The following is a 10,281-nucleotide window of genomic DNA, read 5'->3' as shown; positions in this document are numbered from 1 at the left end:
CGCTTACAATGCGTGAGTGTCCAAAGTGAACACAACCAAAGACGTGCGAAAGGCACGAGGCTGTTTACTTAACAACAGCAATGCCGCCAGCGCTAACGCAGCGTCTTCGCGTAGAGATGAAGATTGGAACCGTGATATATTGGGCGCATTCAGTAGAAAAAGCGCTCAGTGAGCAATCAACGATTATTGGTACTTGCTATTAAATCCCTAAATCTAGACCAATTACATTGACAAATTACTCAACTGTTGTGCAACTGTTGAGTCTGCTGAATGCAGCCATTGCGCGCGACAAAAACAAACGAGAGCGTCAGCGAGTCTAACGCTCGCGTGTTCTACACGCTCGTTTATCGCGCGCAGAGCATTATGATCCCATCGACGTTGGTGAGCATAAGTGAATATCTTCTCGAAACTTCTCGATGGCAGGAGAGAGTTATTCGAAGTTATCCTGTAATAGTTTGTTCGAGGTTCTCATGTAAAATCGATACAGTGATCAGATACAGTGATCAGATTGGAGATCAAATGGATCAAATATAGAGACGTGAGTATTTAACCTCTCTTTTTCTATCTTACCTAGCGATATAAATATTCCATAGACTAATAGAATAGACTGTGCGATTTGTTCGAAGGAAGCTTAGATGGAAGGACGGATATATGCGTAGAATAAGTTTTGTTGTTCTGTCATGTAGTTAATGAAAAAGAAGGAAGAGAAGACGCGATATATGCTCGTACTGGTTATTCTCTTTCTTCCTCACTAACTACATGATTAGACAAGAAAAGTATTACTTTACGTATATATCTAACTTTCCATCTAGACGTGAATCCCACGAACCGCGCTATCTATTCTAGAATTTTCTGAAAATTTCTGCCTTTATAGCAATCTCTCTCTCTCTCTCTCTCTCTCTCTCTCTCTCTCTCTCTCTCTCTCTCTCTCTGCCTTATTATCTGGGCCTTGATTCTCGAAAATAATATCCTATACGATATTTGGTGAAATATAGTATATGTTACGTGAACTATAGCATGTCACTAAATATCGTGCGCAATATTTTTTCGAGAGTCAGGGCCGTCTGGCGTTCTGTGATGATATAAATTCTCTTCTTCTACTTTACAGGTTGGGTACTCCAAAGTGACGTCCAAGGATAATTTAATGTGCCTAGAGCAATAATTGACTAATATTGACGAGGAATCCACAGGACTATGGCAAATGAAGAAGTGAAAAATGTATTAAAATACTTGAAGCTGGAGTGTCTCACTGAAAATTTCGAAAGTAAGGTTTTTTATTTTTACATTATTGCTTGCATGTTTTATCATATTTTATATATTATACCGGATTATACAAATTGTCGACTTTGTATTTATGATATAAAGCGATATTATATATATATAAATATATTGTGGTTTTATACCACAAATGCCACTTCGTCCATGTGAAATTGCTATGAATTGCCATGAATAATCAGCAGTGATAACATATAAAAATATAAGTACAAGACATAAAAAAATTACATAGAGTATGGATAAAAGTTAAGACTATTATGCCAGTATCTTTTTACTATATGTGTTTTATTATTAAAAAAAATATATGTATATATATGTGTGTGTATGTGTGTGTGTGTTTTATATCATGTAAAAAAGATATAATAACGATTAATTTATTAGGTTTATCACTAGAAGTTTTCACAATAATGTTTTATGTTAACAATATACTTATTTTATATGATTATACATGGCCTTTATATATATACACACACACACACATACACACACACACTGGGTGTTAACTTGGTATTGCGCGAACTCATATTGGATGGTAATACGTTTTTGCACAATCCCAAATTTACATTTTTATATATATAAAGGCCATGTATAACATAAGTATATTGTTAACATAAGACATTTATCGGTATAGCAACTGTGAAGTGTTATAAGCTGGAAAATTGTTAATAAAAAAATACCTTATAAAAGTATAATATCATATTTCGAAAATTAAGCTACAGGAATATGCAATAGAAATTGGTTTATTTATTTAAAAATATTCAGATAATTATTACATGACCATGAAGTCTGAACAATGTACGGACGTTGTAATTAGAGCATCATTTTACACGTAAGAATTGATATTTCTCTGTTCGACAGCTGTCATTTAACGTTTTTTCCTTTCCAGTAAGGCCAAATATCACAGCCATTTTAGGAGTATTTATTGATTGTTCAGGTTCAGGTTTAGGTTAAAGAAAAGTGTTCGTAAGTGTGCATTATTGTAAGTGTGCTGAATCTATTACAAGTACCATTTTTTGAGCATATATTCTTTTATTTCCATATATATATATATTTCCATGATACACCGTCGCATAAATTGACATGATTTCTCTCGCTTGTGACGTAATCAAACAAATTGGCTGCAGCGAGTATCCAGGAGCCTTAATACTGATTGCTTTAATTACTAGAACAACTTTATAATTTTGTTTTAGATATAAAAATTGTTCAAGGTTTTATATTGCTCCCATATTTAGTCCCGCCAAAAACAATAAAAAAACATGATGACAAATATTATAGGTCTTCAATAGCAAATTCAAGATTAAGCCTGATAAAATAAGCGTGCATCTAAATATTATATTTTAAATAAAAATGTTTTTGTTAAAATATTTATCAGCATTAACGATTTTTTAAATCTTATAGTATGGATTATATTTTTAGGTTTCTGAAGACGACTATTATTAGAGAAGAAGCACAAAAAAATGCAGAAATATTGAAAATTACATTACAACCTTATATAATTATTCTTGGATCACCGGATGAGATTAAGGAAATGTATGTGCAAATGGATGATATCTTATATAAGACAACAAGTATTATAGAAGCTATAGATATTTGTTTTAAAACGTTTCACGTTTTTCAAATAAGTTATCCTCCGATGAGCAAACATATTTGGACATTAATTCAGAAAGGTATTTATAATTTTACAACAAAATGGAATATAATGTTTCCTAGTACAGAGTACGTATTGAGCAAAATTTTTCAATCATTCCGAGACGAAAATAAAGCAATTAATTAAAATAGCACTCATATATATATATATATATATATATATATATATATATATATATATATATATATATCATTATAACTTGTTAGTAGATAAGATTCATTTGAAAATGATTTTATGTTTCTTTTGTGATAAAAGTTTCTTATCGATTGAAACAGTAATGTTACATATCAAACTGAAACACAGAATGCTTATGAACTCGGAAGTGAAATGTAACTTTACAAACTACGTTGGTATATATAATAATGTTTATACTTTACGAACTCACGTGATAAAATCACATTTAAGAAAAGTATCTATACAAGATATATTATGCCAAAAGAACATAGTACAGAGTGATATCGAATCATAAAATATATTATCACAATGTTCTTTTGAAAGTAAGTTTCAAGTTTTTAATACTGATAGTTTATTCAAGCTGATTGATGATGCAGACAAAGTAGATATTGAAGTTTTTAAAGACTTTATATGTGAATATGCTCTTTGGTTCGTTACAAAACTATACGCGGCTGGATATTTAAACAGAAAAATGATACACGAGATTATAAATGATATTGCTATAAATTATATTTCAGTTTGCGTTGATTTTATATCACATAAATGTAAAAATGTACAACACTTAGATATTTTGTTACATACAATAAAACATGGCTTTGAACCATTTAAAAACATATACCAGACACTAAAATATTTAAAAGAAAAAATTTCTTATTTCTACCAAAATTAGTAATAGTACTTTATCGTATGATAAAACTAAAAGAAGAACTCAATCGTATATACAGTACCAAAAATTAAGTATAGTACCCATAAAATCGATTTTAACAAAATTTTTAGAGCTTCCAGATGTATATTTAAAAATAACATCCTTTATGGAATTAGCTAAAAAGAGTAAATCTTTAATTTCTATTTGCCAAACTGAGTTTTGGAAATCAATTACAAAAAATTCAAATGGTAAATTTATTTTGCCACTTACTCTGTACTTCGATGATCTTGAAATTAATAATCCTTTAGAGTCTTGTAAAAACAGGAATAAAATTAGTGTTGTGTATTGCGCTATTAGTAATTTGCCAAGTAAATTTTCTAGCTTGTTAGAAAACCTACTTTTGGTACAATTGCATAATTACCAACATCATAAAGCTTTGGGCAATAAACGAATTTTTGCTCATGTTATTAATGATATTAATAAACTTTGCACTGAAGGAATTTCTATTAATGTTGGTGGAGTAATAAAAAAGATTTATTTTATTTTATGTCATATCCTGGATGACAATTTAGGTCTAAATACGATATTAGGTTTTAGTAAAAGTTTTAATTCTTCTCACTGTTGTCGTATATGTTACATGTCTGAAGAAGAAATACATAAGACTACAGTTTAAAACAGTAGTTTATTAAAAAATATTGAGAATTACAAACAACCGATAATAATCATGGGATTGTAGAAACTTATATTTTTAACAATATAATTAATTTTCACGTAACTAGAAATATATCAGTCGACCCAATGCACGATTTATTGGAAGGAATTTGCAGATATGATGTTGCTAAAATTTTACGTTATTTTATATGTGAAGAAAACGCATTTTCTATAGAGATACTCAATGAGAGAATTCAAACTTTTACTCATCCTTCATTTAATGTTAATATCCCTTTTTTAAATTAGAAACAATAAAAAGTGAAATGATTATTTTGTCTGCATCAGAAATGCATTATTTAATTTCAAATCTTAGTCTATTTATAGATGATTTAATACCAACTAAAAATACAATATGGAAACTTTATTTGATGTTACGAAAAATAGTTAATATATCGATGTTAGAATCCATTACAAACAATATTATTGAATTATATGAGACATTGGTACCAACATATTTAAACTTGTATATTCGAGTTTTTAAATGTACATTGAAAATAAAACATCATTATATATTGCATTATGGAAAAATTATGAGGGAATTCGGCCCAACAAAGAATTTTTCCACAATGCGATTTGAAGGTTAACACAAACAAATTAAAGAGTACAGTTATAACGTCTAGGAAATGTCCCGCGTATTCTTTGTCATTGAAACATCAAATGCATCTGTGTCACAGATTTGTGTGTAACGAAGGCTTCTTGGTAAGACTTTCGTACGGAACGTTTATTTCAAAACTCAATTTAGTAAACGAGTATAATGATTATAAAATCTTATTACTAACGTCTTTTCAAAATTGTTATTGTGTTTCATAGGTTAGATTAAAAGGAACTCGTTATGCAGTAAATTCTGTCATAAATATGCAAACCTATCATTCACCAGTTTTTGGAAAAATTAAATATATCATAATCGATAATTGTAATAACGTATTCTTTTTATATTATAACTTTATTGATGCTTCCGTTCAAGTCGAATGAGCTCGGTCATCCACTTTCTAATAAAACTGCATTTATTTAAAAAGTGTATCGTTGTCTGCCACAGATTTTTGTTCGCATAAATATACTATCGTTTATGCTAAAATAAACATAACTAGGCAAAGTACTGTCAAACTTTATATCATAGACCACTACTTCCAAGCTAACATAAACCATTCCGAAGAAATTTATACAAACATACATTCTGGTTCGCAGCTCTGTAAATTGTACAAGATGAAAATTATCCTGAATGTTATCGGTTTGAAGTTACTGGAGCCGTGCGAGGTTTTCATTATAGAAATAGCGAAAAAAGAAGAGAAAAAAGTGATACTTCTGCAAAATGTTGGCGTTGTCACTTTAAAAAAGACGTGACAATTTTTCTCACTCAGTTCAAAAAAGAAGTACAAGATCTTAATATGAATAATTTAAGTAATACAGAAATATTAAATTCAATTCAAAATAAAAGATTCCAATAGAACATGAAAGGAGCAAACGCACTAAAAACGAGCGGCAGACTAGGATGCGTTGTATCAGCCTCTGTAAGTACTTTCTAATTAATTTTTTACAGCGTAGACTATAATTATAACAGCATAAATGAAGAGTATTTTAAGAAGCTTTATCTCTCTCTCTCTCTCTCTCTCTCTCTCTCTCTCACTCTCTCTCTCTCGTTGATAACCGAAAAGAACACTTTTTTTATACGTTTGAAACTGGTTATCTCAAAACTTATGTAACGTATTACAATTATCTTATTTGAAAGATCTTATTTGAAAGATAATTTAATTCTCTACAAATTTTGTTTCGGTATTTTTATTAAGCAACCCTTTTTTCTAGATATTTGGAAAAATATATATAAACCGTGATTTTTGGACATTAACTTTTTAACTAAATATTTTTTTACACATTTATAGGAAATTTTTTGTTTAAATTTAAATTTCCCGTAAAATCTTAGTGTCTGGCTGGAACTTTCGAGCTCCCACCTTGTATAATAGATTTTAAATCAGTACGTTTTATTGTCAAAGAAGTTTAACAGTAATATTTTTCGTATCTACATTCTCGTATTTCTATTTATTAAAATTATACAGGGAAAGCATGTTCTACAACAATTGAATATCATATTTGTGTTATGCCACTAATATAGTATTAATATAGTATTAATCTGTATTAATATAGTAGTAATATAGTATTAATCTGTACAGCCTAATATTTTCATAAGAATGGATATTGCATGATGTTATGCTATTCATTAGCTCTAATATGAGTATGCATGGCAAATCAGACGTATTTAGTATTTAGTATTTAGTATTTAGTACTGGAAGTGCATTGTGTTTCTTCATTGTATTGTTGCGAGTGCGTCGCATCTGAAGTCCGCGGGTTGCGAGACGAGATCTTTGACAACGGTTGCTAAGAGTGTGTTTCGGCTGTTTGATTATAACAGCCGTGAGAGAGAGTCTTTCGACAGCTTGCAAACTGTCTGGATGTGCATATTGGATTGCTTTATAATAAAGTTCCTGTTCGTTTTGTATTCAAGTGTCTTATTCCTCTCCGCGTCCGCGAGTGTAACATTTTGGGGGCTCGTCCGGGATTCGACGATCCGACGGACCGATATCGGAGACACAAACGCAGCGAGACGTGAGTGAGTGATTCAGTGCAACGCTGCAGGGAGTTTCCTTCGAAATGGCGATGACACACTCCCCGGTGAGAACTCGCTCCCAGGCCGCAACGTCGATTCCGGCGGAGGGCACTTTGGAAGCCGTGCTGTTACAGCTACAGCAGTTGCGCGAGGAGCGGCGGCAGGAGAGTCGGGAACAGCAGCGTTTTCGCAGCGAGATGGAGGCTCGTCTACAAGAGCGCGACGTAGCTCTGAGTTGCCTGGAGCAACGACTTTTACAGCTAAGTCCCTCCGAGAATGTTTCTTCGTGCGAGAGCGCGGGGGGCGCGATGCGTGAGTTACACGGGTCGCGTGCGGAGGAGAGGGCGAGTGGGGATGGGCGAACAGCTTCCGCGTTAAAACTAAAACCGGATACTTTCGACGGGACGGCTCCGTGGCGCGAATATCTTTCTCAATTTTTATTAATCGCGAGTGCAAATCAATGGTCGGAAGCGGAAAGAGCGGTTGTTCTGGCTTCTTGTCTCCGAGGAAAAGCGCGTGCTTTACTCGATTTGTGTGACAATGGGAACGACACTCTCACATTTGCGGATCTTAGATCGAAATTGGAGTTGCGTTTCGGTGAGGGTGAACTTGCGCAGAACTTTTATTCTCAGTTCACTAATCGGAAACAGTGTTCGGGAGAAGATTTCGCGTCGTTAGGCGCGGATTTGGAGCGCTTGTCACGAAAAGCGTATCCTGAGTGCTCGCTTGAGGTGCGTGAGAAGATCGCTTGTTCTCAATTTATTGCCGCTTTATCTGATGGTTTTGTTAAACGTACTCTTCAAGTGGAGGGGATAAGTTCGCTTCGTGTGGCAATTGAGCGTGCGAAGACTTTGAAATTGGCCTGAATTGACTTTGGATAGATTAGCCTCTTATCAGGAGAGGGATTAATTATTTTTGAACCTAATTATAAGTAAGATTTAGTGGAAAAGTGTTTGCTTGTTTTTTCGTCTTGTTTCTTGCAGTAAAAGCAGTTCAATCAGTTGGTGGTCTTCACTTCGTTATCAACTTAGAAGCCCACCTTGCCTACAGGTTTTTTGGCCATGGTTTTTTCCTGTAGGCCTTTGCTATGAGCAAAGGGCAAATGCCAAGGTGGAGACTTGGGGATATCTCCTTTGGGAGATTGACGGGACCATGGAAATTATTCCCCCCCCTTTTCTGAAGACTCTGATCGAAGAAAGAAGAGATTGAGAATTAAAGAACGACACGATGGATTTTCTACGGGAAGATGATGGAAGTTTCTGCTGTTCTTCAGATGGGGAATTCAACGTTCCAAAAGACCTGCAGCAGCAGCTGAGGTCAGGACAAGACAGAACCCCAGAAGACAAACAGAATCAATTGTCGGGACAACAATTGATAGAGAGGGGGGCAGTGTTGCGAGTGCGTCGCATCTGAAGTCCGCGGGTTGCGAGACGAGATCTTTGACAACGGTTGCTAAGAGTGTGTTTCGGCTGTTTGATTATAACAGCCGTGAGAGAGAGTCTCTCGACAGCTTGCAAACTGTCTGGATGTGCATATTGGATTGCTTTATAATAAAGTTCCTGTTCGTTTTGTATTCAAGTGTCTTATTCCTCTCCGCGTCCGCGAGTGTAACAATATTATAAATTATTCTTTTACTATTCATTGTTCTAGATGACTTTTGCAGACATCAATGTTCAGGAATCGCGCCAGGAGACATGTACGCTATACGTGACGTTCTAATTAAACACATCCGATACTTAGTTAATCAAAATAAGAAAAAGGAACTTAATAATCGTATAGGCATATTTTACATCCATAAGCCAAATCTAATATCTGAAGTATTTCTGATATCTGGAATGATTGTCTATAAAACGCCATATATATTCCATCGAGAAAGAAAAATATATGTCAGTATACAAAGGAGTGACACAGTAAATGTGATTTTGATCCTTCCATTCTATCGTAGTATCAATATTATGTCAACACATCAAATGCGGCTGATATTTTGTTACTTATATATTTTTCTGCATTTCGCCAGATTATTCTCTGAGGGATTTTTCCTTGCAATTTATTATGAAGAGGATAACAACGAAGAGCATATTGACGAAAGAGGATTTAAAGAAACTGGAATTACCAAGTACCATACTTGAAGAAATGGAAAGAAAAGGATTGCAAATATTTCGCCACTTGGGGTGATGATTGTAGTCATTTGATTTAAAGTGTAAATATGTGATAAATAAATTTAATACGCGATGATTTGTTATTTTGTTTCATCGATTTCTTATCCGATTTATGTTTAATTTGTTATACGCAGTTGGTTACGTTTTATTACGTGAGTTACATAAATTAGTGAGACGCGAGAATATATTAGTGTCGGTTAGTAATGTCCATCGTTATATCGTTACTTCTTGCAATACTCTCTCGATGACTTTCCGCCCAAAGGCCTGTAGGGGCGGAAAATTTTTGGAAACGGAAAGTTATCGAAAGGAAAGCTATCAAGAGAGTATTGTATTCTAAATTTCATTATGAATTTTATTGTGTAAATCCATCGGTAATGACTCTCAAATCGTTATTCGGGTAGAATACAAAATCACGATACATCAAAGTGAAAAGAAAGTTAGTTCAGTTTGACCTTGCAAAGAAGCATACAGCGGCGGATGTCGTTATTACAGCTCACTTACAATATGAGGCGTAAACATTTCCGAAAACCTTCCTTGTACAGATTCAACAACTATTTCCAAAAACGACCTAAGCATGGCGGGCAGGAGGGCTTCGTTATAAGGAGGGGCGAACACGCAGGTATATAAAGGCTAACCCTGAAACCTGACCAGTTCAGTTTCGAATAAGCACGTTTCTCTACTTTCTAGTAAAATTGCAAGTATTTATTTAACAAGTATATCGTTGTCTGCCATAGATTTTTGTTCGCATAAATATACTATCGTTTATGCTAAAATAAACATAACTGGCAAAGTACTGTCAAATTTCACATCATACACCACTACTTCCAAGCTAATTTAGACTATTTCGAAGAAATTCATACAAACATACATTCTGGTTTGCAGTTCTGTCAATTGTACAAGATGAATATTCCGAATGTTATTCGTTTGAAGTCGCTGGAGATATTTGAGCTGTTCATTATAGAAATAGCGGGAATAGAAGTGGAAGGTAGGGGTATATTTTTTAGGCCTTATTTACTTGATAGCTATATATTGTGTTGTCATTTTAAAAAAGCCGTGACAATGTTTCTCA

The 10,281-nt window shown here is 33.7% G+C and overlaps 2 protein-coding genes across 3 annotated transcripts in view; one reads left to right on the top strand and one right to left on the bottom strand.

Moving 5' to 3' along the window:
• Positions 1-10,281, bottom strand: part of LOC116840803 — a 57,252-nt gene that overhangs the window by 16,014 nt on the left and 30,957 nt on the right. The window lies entirely within an intron of this gene.
• On the top strand, positions 18-8,407 carry LOC116840729. 2 transcript variants are annotated; one of them, XR_004377409.1, is made up of 3 exons: positions 18-538; positions 1,109-1,264; positions 2,692-2,929. XR_004377409.1 is itself a non-coding variant. In XM_032807872.1 (2 exons), exon 2 carries the CDS (start codon positions 7,098-7,100, stop codon positions 7,917-7,919), a length of 822 nt encoding a protein of 273 aa, XP_032663763.1. In that variant the 5' UTR covers positions 18-538; positions 6,952-7,097; the 3' UTR covers positions 7,920-8,407. The 2 variants fall into 2 exon arrangements, 1 of the variants encoding a protein (XP_032663763.1); XM_032807872.1 differs by lacking the exons at positions 1,109-1,264; positions 2,692-2,929 and adding an exon at positions 6,952-8,407.

Source organism: Odontomachus brunneus, unplaced genomic scaffold (assembly GCF_010583005.1).
Source record: "Odontomachus brunneus isolate Ranch 3 - 2012 unplaced genomic scaffold, Obru_v1 Obru_scaffold_001, whole genome shotgun sequence".
In the NCBI taxonomy this organism is placed as follows: domain Eukaryota; kingdom Metazoa; phylum Arthropoda; class Insecta; order Hymenoptera; family Formicidae; genus Odontomachus; species Odontomachus brunneus.
Note: the sequence above shows the minus strand (reverse complement) of the source record. Positions and strands in the feature narration are given on the sequence as shown.